Source organism: Herpailurus yagouaroundi, unplaced genomic scaffold (genome assembly GCF_014898765.1).
Source record: "Herpailurus yagouaroundi ecotype Mexico unplaced genomic scaffold, PumYag 193, whole genome shotgun sequence".
Taxonomy (NCBI): domain Eukaryota; kingdom Metazoa; phylum Chordata; class Mammalia; order Carnivora; family Felidae; genus Herpailurus; species Herpailurus yagouaroundi.
Genome location: NW_024412424.1, coordinates 8,647,556 through 8,665,368, shown reverse-complemented (window position 1 = coordinate 8,665,368; position 17,813 = coordinate 8,647,556). Strand labels below are relative to the sequence as shown.

Below are 17,813 nucleotides of genomic sequence, written 5' to 3'. Positions count from 1 at the left end.
TATATATATATATATATATATATATATATATATAAATATAAATATATTCAAATCTGTACTTTCTACCTGAAGAAGAAATACAAAAATCTCATAAATTATTCTATGAATAAAGCATTCCTTAGGTGTTTTTCTAAGGTAAAGATCAGTTAAAATGTGTCAATCCTGGATTAACACAAATTTAATTTAGCTATGCTATATAATGTGAGATTAAAGAGAAGAAACTTCTAGTAACATCTTTATGGAAGGTGCTGAAAATATTAACACATTAAAATTACATTACTAGAAATAATTTTAAAATTCCTTTGGAGAGGATATAATTAACTGACTTACTCTTTGAACAGACTTATGCAGAGATAATGGCCAGCTCATTTGAGCACAACTTTGTTTTATGCCCTTCCCATATTTCAGTTTCTAAAAATATAGGAACATAACTTTTTTTTAATTTAAAAAATTTTTTATTTTTTTAAATTTACATCTAAATTAGTTAGCATATAGTGCAACAATGATTTCAGGAGTAGATTCCTTAGTGTCCCTTACCTATTTAGCCAATCCCCCCTCCCACACCGCCTCCAGCAACCCTCAGTTTGTTCTCCATATTTATGAATCTCTTCTGTTTTGTCCCCCTCCCTGTTTTTATATTATTTTTGTTTCCCTTCCCTTATGTTCATTTGTTTTGTCTCTTAAAGTCCTCGTATGAGTGAAGTCATGATTTTTGTCTTTCTCTGACTAATTTCACTTAGCATAATACCCTCCAGTTCCATCCACGTAGTTGCAAACAGCAAGATTTCACTCTTTTTGATTGCCGAGTAATACTCCATTGTATATATATACCACATCTTCTTTATCCATTCATCCATCGATGGGCATTTAGGCTCTTTCCATACTTTGGCTATTGTTGATAGTACTGCTATAAACATGGGGGTGCATGTGTCCCTTCGAAACAGCACACCTGTATCCCATGGATAAATGCCTAATAGTGCAATTGCTGGGTCATAGGGTAGTTCTATTTTTAGTTTTTTGAGTGTTTTCCAGAGTAGCTGCTTTCCAGAGTGGCTGCACCAGCTTGCATTCCCACCAACAACGGAAAAGAGATCCTCTTTCTCCACATCCTCGCCAACATCTGTTGTTGCCTGAGTTGTTAATGTTCGCCTTTCTGACAGGTGTAATGTGGTATCTCACTGTGGTTTTGATTTGTATTTCCCTGATGATGAGTGATATTGAGCATTTTTTCATGTGTCGGTTGGCCATCTGGATGTGTTCTTTGGAGAAGTGTCAGTTCGTGTCTTTTGCCCATTTCTTCAATGGATTATTTGTTTTTTGGGTGTTGAGTGTGATAAGTTCTTTATAGATTTTAGATACTAACCCTTTATCTGATATGCCATTTATAAATATCTTCCCCCATTCTGTCAGTTGCCTTTTAGTTTTGCTGATTGTTTCCTTCACTGTGCAGAAGTTTTTTATTTTGATGAGGTCCCAGTACTTCATTTTTGCTTTTGTTTCCCTTGCCTCCAGAGACACATTGAGTAAGAAGGTGCTGCAGCCAAGATCAAAGAGGTTTTTGCCTGCTTTCTCCTCGGGGAGTTTGATGGCTTCCTGTCTTACATTTAGGTCTTTCATCCATTTTGAGTTTATTTTTGTGTATGGAGTAAGAAAGTGGTCCAGAAGAACATAACATTATAAGTGCTGATTGTTACATGATACCAATTTTTAGTTACGGAATGAGTGTACCCATATGTAAATAGGCCAATAAATATAAGTTATATTGTTCCAATTTTTTTTGCCAAATAAATAATTCTTTTTAAAAATTTATTTATTTAAATTGAAGTTAGTTACCATACAGTGTAGTATTGGTTTCAGAAGTGGAACCCAGTGATTCATCACTTATATATATAACACCCAGTGCTCATCCCAACAAATGCCATCCTTAATGCCTATCACCCATTTAGTCCATCCCCTCATTCACCTCCCCTCCAGCAACCCTCAATTCGCTCTGTCTTTAACAGTTTGTTATGGTTTGTCTCCCTCTATTTATCTTGTTTTTCCTTCACTTCCCTTAAGTCCATGTGCTGTGTTTCTTAAATTCCACATATAAGTGAAATCATATGGTATTTGTCTTTCTCTGACTTATTTCACTTGGAATAAGACACTCTAGTTCCATCCATGTTGTTACAAATGGCAAGATTTCATTCTTCTTGATTGCCATGTAATATTCCAGATCACTCATGCGTGCATGCACACACCACACCACACCTTCCTTATCCATTTATCAGCTGATGGACATTTGGGCTCTTTCCATAATTTGGCTATTGTTGATAGTGCTGCTATAACATTGGGGTTCATGAACCCCATTGAATCAGCATTTTTCTATCCTTTGGATAAATACCTAGTAGGGTATAGCTGGATCGTAGGGTGGTTCTACTTTAATTTTTTGAGGAACCTCCATACTGTTTCCCAGAGTGACCACAAAAATTTGCATACCCACCAACAGTGCAAAAGCGTTGCCCTTTCTCCACATCCTCGCCAACACCTGGTGTTTCCTAAGTTGTTAATTGTAGCCATTCTGACAGGTGTGACATGGTATCTCACTGTGGTCTTCATTAGAATTTCCCTGAGATGAGTGATGTTGAAACATCTTTTCATGTGTCTGTTAGCCATCTGGATGTCTTCTTTGGAAAAGTGTCTATTCGTGTCTTCTCCCCATTTCTTCACTGGATTATTTGGTTTTGGGTGTTGAGTTTGCTAAGTTCTTTATAGATTTTGGATACTAACCCTTATCCGACATGTCATTTGCAAACCTTCTCCCATTCCATTGGTTGCCTTTTAGTTTTGTTGATTGTTTCCTTTGCTGTGCAGAAGCTTCTTATCTTGATGAGGTCCCAATAATTCATTCTTGCTTCTCTTTCTGTTGCCTCTGGAGACATGTTAAGTAAGAAGTTGCTGTGGCCTAGGTCAAAGAAGTTGCTGCCTGTGTTCTCCTGTAGGATTTGAATGGCTCCTATCTCACATTAATCCATTCTGGTCTTTAATCCATTCTGAATTTATTTTTGTGTACAGCATAAGAAAGTGGCCCAGTTTCATTCTTCTTCTTGTTGCTGTCCAGTTCTCCCAGCACCATTTGCTAAAGAGACTGTCTTTTTCCCATTGGATGTTCTTTCTTGCTTTGTCGAAGATTAGTTGGCCATATATTTGTGGCTCCATTTCTGGGTTCTCTATTCTAGTACATTGACCTATGTGTCTGTGTTTATGCCACTATCATACTGCCTTGACTACAGCTTTGTAATATAGCTTAAAGTTCAGAGTTACAATGCCTCCAGCTTTCCTTTTCTTTTTCAACATTATTTTGGCTATTTGGGGTCTTTTGTGCTTCCAAACAAATTTTAGGATTGTTCTAGCTCTATGAAGAATGCTGGTGTTATTTTGATAGGAATTGCACTGACTGTGTAGATTGCTTTGGGTAGTATCAACATTTTAACAATATGTGTTCTTCCAATCCATGAGCGTGGAATGTTTTTCTATTTCTTTGTGTCATCTTTAATTTCTTTCATAAACTTTCTATAGTTTTCAGTGTACAGATCTTTTACCTCTTTGGTTAGGTTTATTCCTAGGTATCTTATGGTTTTTGATACAATTGTAAATGGGAACTATTCCTTGATTTCTCTTTCTGCTGCTTCATTATTGGTATATAGAAATGCAACCAATTTGATTGTTGATTTTATATGCTGTGACTATGCTGACTTAATGCAACAGTTCTATCACTTTTTCAGTGGAATCTTTTGGGTTTTCCATGTAGAGTATTATGTCATCTGCAAAGGGTGAAAGTTTGACTTCTTTGTAAATTTATACTCTTTTTCTTTATTTTTGTTGTCTGACTGTTGACGCTAGGACTTCCAGTACTATGTTGAACAATAGTGGTGAGAGTGGAGATCCCTGTCATGTTCCTGACCTTAGGGAGAAAGCCTTTAGTTTTTCCCCAGTGAGGATGATATTAGCTGTGGGCCTTTCATACATGGCCTTTATGATGTTGAGGTATGTTCCTTCTATCCCTGCTTTCTTGGGGGGTTTTATCAATAAAGGATGCTGAATTTTAATATAATAATTTTTAGAAATAAATAATAAATAAATAATATATTCTTATTAATATATTCTTAATCTCAGGAAACAAAATAAAAATTGGTTATGTAGATGTGGAGAGCTCTTTATTTAATTTAAACTCTTTAAAAAAGTATATTACCAGTTTTGTTTCTATCCTTGGAAGTTCTAATTCAGTGTTAAATCAGATATATATTATGGGACATACAGTATTCACACTAGGAGAATAAGACAAAGATCAAATAACCCACAAACTAGAAATACTGGCAATAATTTGCTTGGTTTTAAGACTCACACTTAAAAATCAGAGAGATGGTGGGGGCGCCTGGGTGGCTCAGTCAGTTGAGTGTCCAACTTCGGCTCAGGTCATGGTCTCACAGTTTATGGGGTTGAGCCCCACATGAGGCTCTCTGCTGTCAGCACGGAGCCTGCTCTGGATCCTCTGTCCCCCCTCTTCCTCTGCCCCTCCCCCACTTGTATTCATGTGTGTGTGCTCTCTCTCTCTCAAAAACAAATATAAACATCTAAAATAAAATAAAATAATATCTTAGAAAAACTGGAGAGATGGTAAGGTCCTGCCTAAAGTATATGAGCTTTGGGATCAGTTCTGGGTACATAACCCAGCTCTACCACTCACTATGCAACACTGGGAAAAGTACTTTGGAGCCTCAGTTCCCTCATCAGGCAAAACAGAGCTCTTGTCTTGGAAATGCATAATAGCATTTCATTATAACAATACATATGTAAGGGGCACCTGGGTAGCTCAGGTGGTTAAGCATCCAACTCTTGATATCAGCTCAGGTCATGATCTCATGGTTCGTGAGATTGAGCCCTGCATTGGGCTGTGCGCTGACAGCATGGAGCCTGCTTGGGATTCTCCTTCTCCCTCTCTCTCTGCCTCTCCCCTCCTCGCACCCTGTGTCTCTCTCAAAATATAAATAAAGTTAAAAATGCATAAGTTAGACCATGTACCTGCCACCTTATATAAGCAGATGTACTCCATAATTAATAGCTGTTTTTTTTTAATGTTTATTTATTTATTTTTGAGAAAGAGAGAGAGAAAGCATGTGTGGGAGAGGGACAGAGAGAGGGAAACAGAGAATCTCAAGCAGGCTTCGCTCTGTCAGAGAAGAGCCCAACACAGGGCTTGAACTCAAAATACGTGAGATCATGACCTGGGCTGAGAGTAAGAGTTAGATGCCTAATCAGCTGATCCACCCAGGCATCCCATTAGCTGTTCTTAATAGCTTCTGAAATAGATTTTGAAAAGGCAGAGCTATGATGTCTCTGTAAAGACATATGGAAAAGGCATAAAAGTTTAAAATTACATATGATTAATATTTACTTATATTACTTTTTTCAAAGTAAGAAGGAAAAAAATTTAAAGGGTTAGTTCAAGTGAGAACCAGAGAAAACAGTCCTATTGATTCGGGGGCAATATGTCTTTTTCCTTTAGTAATGATATATGTAAAAGGTCTCACTCAAGGTTTTACATTTTCTACTGGGAGTAAAGGGATAAATGGAAAGAAGAGGAAGAAGGAAAAGAAAGAAGTGCAGTGGGATAGAGAAAAGACGGAAGAGGATAGAGAGAAGCTGGGAGAGGAGGAATAGGGGAGGAGGGAGGGTGTAAGGAAAGAAGTAGGGAGGAGGATAGAACTATGTTCCTGATTTGTATGTTTATTAAAATGGACATATAAGTACACCCCCCAATACACATACACACTTTGCTGAGTAAAAGTTATTAATGAAGGTGTAACAGCTCTGCAATTTACTGACAGGTATTCTTAATGGTCTTTGCCTTTTTCAAATATGATATAAACTCATTTCCAAGCTATCATGTATCTTTAAGTTTTCAGATTTGATTGCCAAATCTGATTGGTCTGTTCTCCATGTTTTATTATAAAGAGATATTGATACTTCTTGAATATTTCTCTTCCTTATTTACTGGTATGTATAATTACAGCTAAACTGCAACATAATGATTTATATACAACTTGGTGTCATTGGTTCAAGTTTACAATTTGCTTGGCACATAGTAATATTATTTTTGAAATTATTACTGCCTTTGATTTATTAAATAAATATAATACCATTTTATAACAGTACTGTTTGTGGCTGAGGAAGTAGGATCAGTAGCTATGCCATATGTAACATACAGTATTTTGCTAAGATTTTTATTGCTGAAGTTAGATTTAGAGAATACTGTCTGATCTATGGTACACCTGAATCCATATTATATCATACAAGGAGTCTGTGGCGTGTGCCAGGTAACCCTACTGACAGTCAAGAGAGGGTGTAATTTAATGAAACAAACAAGGACATAACTCTGTCACTTCAAAAGTTCACAAATAGCCAATTTAGGGTTGTACTTTTTTTTTTTCTTTTCTAAGGAAGAACAGCACCACTCTGGGTTGGATCGACTTTATTAGATTTTGTGTTTCCTCCTCCCTAATGTGCTGTTCCACTTTTGTAAGAACACATTCACTTGTCAAGTCCCTTCTTAAGAAAGGAGCCATGAAAGGTAACTTCCACTTCTATGAATACTTTAAAATGGCTTTAGCTGGCCCTTACACTTAATTAGATAGTTTTGCTGTTAATACAATTCTGGCTGGCAAACCATTTCCTACAGAATTGTGAAGATACTACTTCATTATATCCTAGAATCTGGTATTACTGATAAAACTTTTGAGGTTGGTGTGATTCTTATTATTTTGTAAGAAGACTTGTTTTCCTGCCTGAAAACCTTTTAGGATCTTCTCTTCATCCCTGGAATACTGAAATATCTTACAATGCCTTGCTGTGGATTTTGGGCTTTTCCCCCATTCATTATATTGGGTATTTGGTGGGATCTTCCAATCCAAGACTCCTGGCTCTTTGGCTCTGGGAAATTCTCTTCTATCATTTCTTTAGGATCTCCTCTTTATTGCCTGTGTTCTTTTTCTGGAAATTATAGTATCTGATATTAGGCCCCCTGGACTGAACCTTTGTATTGCTCTTCTTTTTTCAAACATTTCCCATCTTTTTGTTTTATTTTCCCAGAAATAACATAAAATTATCTTACTGTTCTCTTTTTGAATGTTTTATTTGGGAAATCACATTCTCTATTTCTTTTTCAGAGTACTTTATTTTACATAATGGATCTTGACTCTCTCTGAGGGTGCTGAGAGATTTTTTTTTTTTTTAAGTTCTTTACTAATCTCTAGTTGTCTTGAGGGCCGGGTTATTTCCTTCCAATGGTGCAAAGTATTTTGTTTATCCTGGTCTTTCTCTCTTCTCTATGGAAGGATTTTTTTTTGGTTTCCTTTATTTTTTATTTTAACCATATCACTATCAATCTAATCTTTTCTTTCTTTTTTTTAATATGAAATTTATTGTCAAATTGGTTTCCATACAACACCCAGTGCTCATCCCAACAGGTGCCCTCCTCAATGCCCATCATGCACTTTCCCCTCCCTCCCACCCCCATCAACCCTCAGTTTATTCTCAGTTTTTAAGAGTCTCTTATGGTTTGGCTCCCTCCCTAACTTTTTTTTTTAATACCTGGTGATACTCAACTGTCTATCCCAATTTATTTATTTTTTTAATTAAAAAAATTTTTTTAACGTTTATTCATTTTTTTGAGAGAGACAGAGCATGAGTGGGGGAGGGGCAGAGAGAGAAAGAGACACAGAATCTGAAGCAGGCTCCAGGCTCCAAGCTGTCAGCACAGCCTGACACGGGGCTTGAACCCACGGACTGTGAGATTATGACCTGAGCCGAAGTCGGATGCTTAACTGACCAAGCCACCTCAAGGTGCCCCTGTCCATCCCAATTTAAAAAGCACTAGAAGTGTGGGGAGTTTTTGCACATGGTGGGTGACTAGCAAAGTTTCTTTCTGGTAAGTGGAAGGGATCTGGTCATTGCAATTTGAAACCCTTACATAACACAATATGGAGGGCTTTGTAATAAAGGTCCCAGAGTACACTCTTGTTGCCCAGTTCCCCCCAGGCAGTCTGTCTTTGTATTTGTTTATCTGAAATGACTGGCTGCCAGTCTTTCTACTCATGGCAGTGGGTTATTCCTTTTATATACTTTTAAGCAATCCCCCTGCCTTTTTAAGCACAAAGGTATGCTCCTCCATGATTCTGCAAACTGCTGGACAGAACATCTCTTTCATTAGCTAAAGTTTCTTCCACGTATACTGGGCTTCCTTCATCATTAATACTCTATCTACATTCCAGCTTCTAGAAATGAGTTCATATATTCCATTTATTGCTAGGCCCCCTCCCATTCTTTTTATTTTTCATTTCAATGACATCTTGAGAGGGTGAGGAGCTAAAGACTTGTACTAAAACATACATAAAGTATATGTATGACCAGGAAACAACCTGGACACTTTAAGGTTCAATGGACTTGATTTTAAGATAATGAGACAAAATCACTTGAGAATTGTATCAATTATTATATCTAGGAAGAAATAAAATTTGAATACTATCTACTCTAGCTTCCCATGCCAAAGTCTTAGAATGCTATATATGACAAATAACCATACCTCCTGCATCAATGCAGGACTATTTTTGAATGACAAATTAGTTAAGAATATTTTGAAGTAGAGATGTAGACAGTTCCTATTTGGAGTATATGCATACTCAGATAAATTGCATGGCTATAAAATGTAAAAGACACAGAAATCACCTGAAAAAATAAAGATACTAAAAGATGAAACAAAAGTGTACTCTGATTACTGAGATCTAGAATCAAGGAGTTTGAGCTGGAAGAGACCTCACAGGATAATGCAGTCCAATTATTTAATATTCCAGAAGTGAAAATAAAAATTGAGATATATGGAGAACAAGCTGAGGGTTACTGAAGGGGTTGTGGGAGGGGGGATGGGCTAAATGGGTAAGGGGCACTAAGGAATCTACTCTTGAAATCATTGTTGCACTATATGCTAACTAATTTGGATGTAAATTTTAAAAAATAAAAAATAAAATAAAATAAAAACTGTGTGAGTTTCAGTGTGTAGAGCCAGTAAGTGCCCTTTGCTAAACCAAAAGAAACAACTACTCATCTTAAAAATGATCAAAGCTTAGTGCGGAATGTAATAATGTCTTTTCATCACTAAAGAGAGTTTTGATCAGGTTCAAACTCTGTAAGAACTGAGCTAACATAAAGTAACTGAAATGCCCAAATGATATTCATACTTACTCATTACCCCAGTCCAGGCGCACGGTGATATGCCGCTTAACCTCCCGCACCTGATCCTGAGTGAGGTGACCAGACAGTAGCTGCCTTCGAAGGTCAATAAGTTCATTCATCACATGGCGTAGCTTGTAGAAAAGATCTACTTTGTGTTTCTGAAAGGGCATTTTTGGTTTTGGGTGACATGAAAAAGGGATAGGGAAAAAGAATGAAAAAAGAAAGAAATAGTTAAACTATGAAGTGTTCATTTCTCTGAATCTCTAAAAAAGGCAATGTAAAGAGGAGCATATTTAAGAATCTTAAAACAAAGTACTTAGTTCCTACTGTCTAAACATCTCTATATACATAACATCTAACAAGTAATACAATTCATCTGGATCATGCAAAATACCATTTATCTCTACTCCATTCTGGACAATTCATTTTCCAGTAAATCAGAGTTACTAAACTTAATCAGAACACAAAGTTAGACTCATAGGAGTCTACAGCTGATTTCCCTGTCAGAAATTACTATGTATGTAACATCTCTGGTTTCTCTACGAGGGATACTCAAGTTGGGGAAGGGAAGAGAGAATCACTTGCCCTACTTTGAAGGAACTAAGGTTCCAATAAAAAGCCACAATCTCTGGAGCAATATTCACTCCAGGTTTCCAGGCCTCATCTAGTTTTAATTAGCTTTTGTAAACAATATGCATCCCTAGTGTCAAAGATATGAACTCTTTTCAGTTTAATAAAAAATGTCACCTTTTTAAGAGTTAAATGGAAACATCTTAATGAATTTAATTATGGACATGATAGGGCTTTTAACAGATAAAAAGTGTAAATGCCATGACAGTAGATACTTGATGAAAAAGATTTACTTAAGAATATAGATTTAAAAACTAAAGTCTTATTTGCTCACAAGTGCAATCCTGGTTTGGAAATTTTTAGGTTTCTCTTTCGGTTATAGAGAAGCATGATTCTATATGATAATTAAAACTCTTGGAATATAACTTTTCTATAAAGAATGCTTTTTAAAGTCAGATCAACCTGTACCATAGGGTTAGAAAAGCCTCTATCTAGAATTTCCTCTAAAAAGACACTTGCCAAAATAAGCTTGATTAAAGTTAACTATAAATAAAATTAATAATAAAGTAAATGACAAACCAGCAGAATCAGCTAATATTCATGGCAATGATCTTATGATTAAAATGTTCAAGACCTCATGCTACTTAGAATTCATCTAATGGAGGGGCGCCTGGGTGGCGCAGTCGGTTAAGCGTCCGACTTCAGCCAGGTCACGATCTCGCGGTCCGTGAGTTCGAGCCCCGCATCGGGCTCTGGGCTGATGGCTGAGCCTGGAGCCTGTTTCTGATTCTGTGTCTCCCTCTCTCTCTGCCCCTCCCCCATTTATGCTCTGTCTCTCTCTGTCCCAAAAATAAATAAACATTGAAAAAAAAATTTTTTTTAAAAAGAATTCATCTAATGGAGCATTAGACTTTTAAAATCCATCTCACAGAGAAACTATTTTTTTTAATGTTTATTTATTTTTGAGAGAGGGACTGAGTGCAAGCAGGGGAGGGGCAGTGAGAGAGGGAGACACAGAATCTGAAGCCGGCTCCAGGCTCTGAGCTGTCAGCACAGAGCTCAGTGTGGGGGGTTGAACTCATGAACCATGAGATCATGACCTGAGCTGAAGTCAGACGCTTAACTGACTGAGCCACTCAGGCGCCCCTCACAGGCAAAGTATTTTTAAATAGAAGACCTTAGGAATCATGCACTCTAACTACATCATTGCTAATAGCATGAGATCCTTTTTCACTCAATGTTTATACAAAGAAAAGTTAAGTACCTTGATGGTACACAATGCTGGCAGAATGAACTTAAAAATCCTTGTCAGTTCATATAAAAAGGCCTAAGAATATTATATCATTTAGAATATTGAGATCTTAAGGTAAGCAAAACAGGCAATGTGGTGTCTCCTTCCAGCATATTCATTTATTTTTGATAAAATAGGGCCACCAAAGTTTAAAATAGAAAATTAGATTATTTTCCCATCAAACCATACCCAATAATCCACTGCATACATACACACAAGCATTTATTCAATCACTTGATTACAAACGCTTATGAAGCACCTGATGAATGCTATCACTATGTTGTGATCAAAAGTCCCCACCCTACTCTTAAAAACTGAGAATAAACTGAGGGTTGATGGGGGGTGGGAGGGAGGGGAAAGTGGGTGATGGGCATTGAGGAGGGCATCTGTTGTGATGAGCACTGGATGTTGTATGGTAACAAATCTGACAATAAATTTCATATTAAAAAAAAAAAAGTCCCTACTCTCATGGCTTCATTCTAGAGAGCAGAGACAGACTGCAGACAAATAAATAATGGTAGTGATAAGTTCTAAAAATAAAATTATAGCAGAGTAGAAATAGTGGGTGGCAAAGGGTGGGTGGGTTGGCTGGGGAGCGGGGGAAGGTAATACTTCAGGTAGGGTGGGCTTCTTTGGGAGCTGAACTTTAACTAGAAACCTGAATGAAACAAGGTGACAGCATTTGGGAAAACTGAGGAAGTTCAAATTTAAAACAAATTGAAAACAAAACTGGGGAAGTTTTAGAGGCATAAAAAGCAGCAAGAACAAATGCCTTGATGTGGAAGTGGACTTGGCATGTTCAGAGAGAACAGAGAGGTCAGTGTACCTTCAGCAAAGTGAACAAGGGGGGAGAGTGGTGATGATGCAGTCAGAGAAGTACCAGAGACCAGATGAGGCAGGGCTTTGGTAAGCCATGTTAAAGGGTTTGGCTTTTATTCCAAGCAAGATGGAATGCCACTGAAGATAGGGGGAAGAATGATGTGATAGGATTAAGGCTTGAAAGCATCACTCTGAGTGCTGCTGAGAATAAACCATGAAAAGCCAAAAAGGAAGGCAGGGGTTCCAGTCAGCAGGCTATTTATTACAACAATCCACAGGATTACAGTTGACTAGACAAAAGTAAGAAGCATAATGTAAAACTTTTAGGGCTTGGGGTTTTGACATGTTTTGTAGGTTAAAGCTGTCAGGATCTGTGGATATATCAGATGTGGGATATGAGTGGAGTCAAGGATTTCTCTTTTTCTTGGCCTGGGAAGCATGACTGGAGGAGGAAAACAATGTTCAATTTTAACATGCTAGGTTTGACATTGAATTCTAGTATTTAGAGGTCATCTAGAGGAGTATCTAGCACAGGAAACAAAGAAGGAGAAAGGAGTGAAATGAGAGGAAAAGCAGGAGTGTACTGAATACAGGGTTTTAATGAGGACTTTGTCAAATGCACTGACTGAGAGGTTAAATAAAATACAGACTGAGAGTTAGCCACTGCATTTGGGTTTGTGGTGGCCATCACTGATTCCTATAAGGGCAGTTTTGATGAAATTGTTGGAGTGAATTCAAGAGTAATGGGAGAGAAGAAAAATGGGAACAGAACACAGACAACTCTTCTAGAATTTTCAGTAATTGGAAGCAGAGAAATAAGATAGTAGAATAATGCTGTGCAATCAGGGGAGGGGTTTTTTTCAATGAAACAAAATTTCAGGATACTCGTATGCTGAAGGGAATGATACAGTAAAAAGAAAAAAATTTGATGATGCAGATATTAAGTCTTTGAGTAGCCAAGAAGAGATGGGTCCCCAAGAAGGGAAGCTCTGCTTAGGCTAGATATTCCATATATTGTCAAAGAGGAAAAGCATAGAATACGGAAAATGACAAAGGCATTTGGGAGATTTGGTGACAGGAAAACTAAATTTTTCCTCCAGGTGCTTTATTCTCAAGGAAAAAAAGAAGCAAGGTCATCAGCCGAGAGTGACTAGGGTGGGAGGGAGTGTTAGAGATTTCAGAATAGGGAAGAAGTTGTAAAAGTTCCACAGAGAGTGGTAACACAACCTCGACAAGAGGTAGAGAGTTCGACTGTCAGATGATTTTGAGTTTTGTGAACACTGATTAAAAGTGTGGTTGTGTGTGTTTTTTAAGCCAAGGGTAATAATGTATATTGATGCTGAAATATCATGTATGTAAGTATGTATGTATCACATATATGTATATGTATGCATGTATATTTACGCACACACATATACACACATACACACAGTGCTTATGCAACACATACATGCACACATATACATACAATATCAATGCAAAAATATACTAATATACTCCTTTAAGGCATTAAACAGTCATTTATTAAGAGTTTCTAACAGACCATACTGTCCAAAGATGACTACAATACTCCCATCCCAAGTACTATTCTGCAAAAATGTGACCTTCACATGCGTCCAGTATGAGATAGAGTCTGTTTCTTCACACCTTTGAATCTAGGAAGGCCCTGAGACTGCTCTGATCAACTGAACACAACAGCAGGAAGCTAAAGCTAGTTCTAGAAGCTGCTCTTAACTTGTCCAGCAGCTTCAGCTTCCTGTCTCTTGGAATATATGCTCCTTCTGGAAGGTTCCCTCTTAGAATCCAGCTGTCATGCTGTTAAAAGCCCAAGCTGCATGGAAAGGCCACAAGGAGACACTCCATTAAGCAGTCCCACTGTGTGAGTGAGCCAACTTAGTTGCTATCCCTAGCCCAGGAGAACTTTCAGGAGATTACAGCCCCTACCAAAATCTGACTGCAACATGAGAAACCCTCTGTGAAAACCACCCAACTGAGCTCACTCTATCCAGAGAAGAATGAAATATAATAAACAGTTGCTTTAAGCCACTAAGACTTGGAGTAGTTTGTTATGCAGATAATTGGAAAAACTGTACAGTATTTTCTCCAACTACAAAATCAGTTGTTTCTAGTTATATGAAGCCAGGAATGCTAACTCTGCACTAAGAATGAAACGGGTCACATCATCAGAAAGCAGAACTATTATTACAATCAATATGATGCTAATTTCTTTCTCCAGGCCAACCCACCAGCTCTGTGACCAGAGCTCCTAGCACTAGAGGCTGCTCCACTAGCACTGCTCTGACACCACACTGCACTCTTGGGTTTGCTGGCAGAAAACATACACCATTCAAGGTGAGCAATCTTGAGTGACTGGCCACAGAGTACAAAATTTACCTAGGATCATTTGACACCACAGGACAGTTGAATGTCTCACTTTGGCTGAACGATGCTTTTCTACTGAGACTCCTGCTCCTCAGTAGATTAAAATAACAGTACAATTAGGTTGGTGGTAAGTTTTAGCTTTCCTGCATAATCATCCCTAGTTCCTGTCAAGGCTAAAATAAATGCAGGAGAATTTTTTTAAAGGGTGGGGAGAGTTAAGATGGCAGAGTAGTATGGAGACCCTGAGCTTCTCTTGCCCCTGAAATGCAGCTATATTAGCATAAAACCATTTTGAACACCTAGGAAATCGATCTGAGGATTAACGCAACAATCTGCATAATTTGAGCCAGAGAACTTGGCAGATACATAGTGCAGAGAGGTAAACTGAAGGAGAGAAAAGCCATGGAGCCATGGAGGGTAGGGAACCTTTTTTGTGAAGAGGACAGAGAAAGAGAAAGGGAAAGAGTGCAGCACGTTGGATCACACAAGAAAAGCACTACCCCCAAAAGAGGCTGGAGAGAAAGAGTGAAAACACAGGGGACTAGACAAGAAATCTGTTCCCCAAAACCATTGACAAAGAGAAAGGAGAGGGTTTTAACATCTCCAGGATTCTATAAACAGTGGAGCAAATAATCTAAAGGTCCAGAGTTCAGTGCCTGGTGGTACTCTGGTGAAGAAGTAGAGCAAACTCCCATGATTAGGCCGTGTGGTCTGAGGGGTCTGTGTACCACACAGGGAGAAGCAGTTCCCCAGCTTGGATTGCATTTGGTAGAGGCCATATGGTTTCTCCACAGGCAAAAGTCCTGGCAGACCATGGAGAGCTGCCACATTTACCGATATTGGAACAAAGACACCAGAATACAGCAAAACTTGGTGCCAGTTGTGTGTTCTGATTTACCATAAACTCTGAGCCTCTGCTGCTGCACAACATTTTCAGGGACAAGCCAGGACTTGCCATTGCTGGGCAAAACCCTCCTCCAGAGAATCAGCATGGTCCAAAGCTGCAGGGGTCTCTGAAGTGTTGGGTTTTGAAACAGCAGTTTCAAGCAGCTAGACAGCTTAGACACAGACAGGGTAAAGGTGGGGACCTGACGGAAGCCTGAGATAAAGGAGGGGTGCTTGATAGTGTGTCTGTGAGGACACAAAATTTCCAAGCCAGAGACTAGAGAGCTGGGTGAAGCCACTTTTACCTCATGGATAGACCACAGTGATCTAAGAAGCACCACCAAGTGGCAAACAGAGCCACTACACCAAGCTCCATGCTCCTGTGCCCTCCAGACACATCCCCCAAAGACCAGCACAAATCCCTTCCACCTGCTTAGTCTACGGACTAAAGTGTGCTCCAAAGTATAAGTTCTAAGGGAACAGGATGCAGCTTCATTTGGATTTCATTCTGTTTGCTTGTTCATTTTCTTTGCTTCTGTTTTTTCTTTACATTGTTTTTTCTTTCTTCTTTCTTGGACACAGAAACAACAACAATTTTTTTTAATTTCTTAAAATTTCTGTTGGGAAGACGGCGGCATAGGAGGACGCTGGGCTCACCGCATCCTGTGGATCACTTAGATTCCACCCACACCTGCCTAAATAACCCAGAAAACCACCAGAAGACTAGCAGAATGGATTTTCTGGAGCCAAGCGTAGACGGGAGGCCCATGGAAGAGGGTAGGAAGGGCGGAGAGGCGATGCGCACTACATGGACTGCTGGGAGGGAGCCAGGGCAGAGGGGCAGCCTGCCGGCAAATCAGAGCCCCCGGGTCTGGCTTGCAAAAGCGGAGGGGCCAGACGGAGTGTGTTCTGACAGCAAGCGGGACTTAACATCTGGAAAGTTATAAGTTAACAGCTCTGCTCGGAGAGTGGGAGGGCTGGAGGAGAACAGGAGGGAGAGTTGTTGAGCCCCAGACAACCGGAGCTCAGCCTGGCGGGGAACAAAGGCGCTTGCCAGCACCATCTCCCTCACCCAGCCCCCAGCCAAAATCCCAAAGGGAACCAGTTCCCATCATGGAACTTGCTTGCACCGCGCAAACACCCAACGCTGTGCTTCTGCGGATCCATCGCTCTGGCAGGTCTGACTCAATCCCGGTGCCGCAGGGCCCCTCCTGAAGCAGATTTCCGAAGGAAAAGAGAGCTGAGCCTGGCCCTCGTGACCCTGTGCACCTTGCCGATCCACCCCAGCTAATACGCCAGATCCCCAGCACCACAAGCCCAGCAGTGTGCAAGTAGCCCAGACGGGCCATGCCACCCCACAGTGAATCCCGCCCCTAGGAGAGGGGAAGAGAAGGTGCACACCAGTCTGACTGTAGACCCAGGGTGGGCTGGGGGCAGACATCAGGTCTGACTGCGGCCCCGACCACCAATGCAGGTTATTCAAGACAGCACACGGGAAGTGCCCTGCAGTTCCGCACCACTCCAGGGACTATCCAAAACGACGAAGCAGAAGAATTCCCCTCAAAAAAACCTCCAGGAAATAACAACAGCTAATGAATTGATCAAAAATGATTTAAACAATATAACAGAAAGTGAATTTAGAATAATAGTCATAAAATTAATCTCTGGGCTTGAAAACAGTAAAAAACACAGCAGAGAATCTACTGCTACAGAGATGAAGGGATTAAGGAACAGCCAGGAGGAGCTAAAAAATGTTATTAATGAGCTGCAAAATAAAATGGAGATGACCACAGCTCGGACTGAAGAGGCAGAGGAGAGGATAGGTGAACTAGAAGATAAAATTATGGAAAAAGAAAAAGCTGAGAAAAAGAGAGATAAAAAAATTCAGGAGTATGAGGGGAAAATTAGAGAACTAAGTGATGCACTAAAGATAAATAATCTATGCATAATTGGTATTCCAGAGGAGGAGGAGAGAGGGAAAGGTGATGAAGGTGCACTTGAAGAAATAATAGCTGAGAACCTCCCTAATCTGGGAAGGAAAAAGGCACTGAAATCCTAGAGGCACAGAGAACTCCCTTCAGACGTAACTTGAATCGATCTTCTGCATGACATATCATAGTCAAACTGGCAAAATACGAGGATAAAGAGAAAATTCTGAAAGCAGCAAGGGGTAAACGTGCCCTCACATATAAAGGGAGACCTATAAGACTCGTGACTGATCTCTCTTTTGAAACTTGGCAGGCCAGAAAGCATTGGCACGAGATTTTCAGTGTGCTAGACAGAAAAAATATGCAGCCGAGAATCCTTTATCCAGCAAGTCTGTCATTTAGAATAGAAGGAGAGATAAAGGTCTTCCCAAACAAACAAAAACTGAAGGAATTTGTCACCACTAAACCAGCCCTACAAGAGATCCTAAGGGGGATCCTGTGAGACAAAGTACCAGAGACATCGCTACCAGCATGAAAACTACAGACATCACAATGACTCTAAACCCATATCTTTCTATAATAACACTGAATGTAAATGGATTAAATGCGCCAACCAAAAGACATAGGGTATCAGAATGGATAAAAAAACAAGACCCATCTATTTGCTGTCT

At 39.3% G+C, this 17,813-nt stretch overlaps 1 protein-coding gene across 1 annotated transcript in view; it reads right to left on the bottom strand.

Moving 5' to 3' along the window:
* The window catches only part of DOCK3 (dedicator of cytokinesis 3), a 419,595-nt gene that overhangs the window by 195,355 nt on the left and 206,427 nt on the right, over nucleotides 1-17,813 (bottom strand). The window contains exon 4 of the mRNA XM_040445563.1: nucleotides 9,277-9,425. Within this exon, the coding sequence (XP_040301497.1) occupies nucleotides 9,277-9,425 (149 nt within the window). The remainder of the gene's footprint in view (nucleotides 1-9,276; nucleotides 9,426-17,813) is intronic.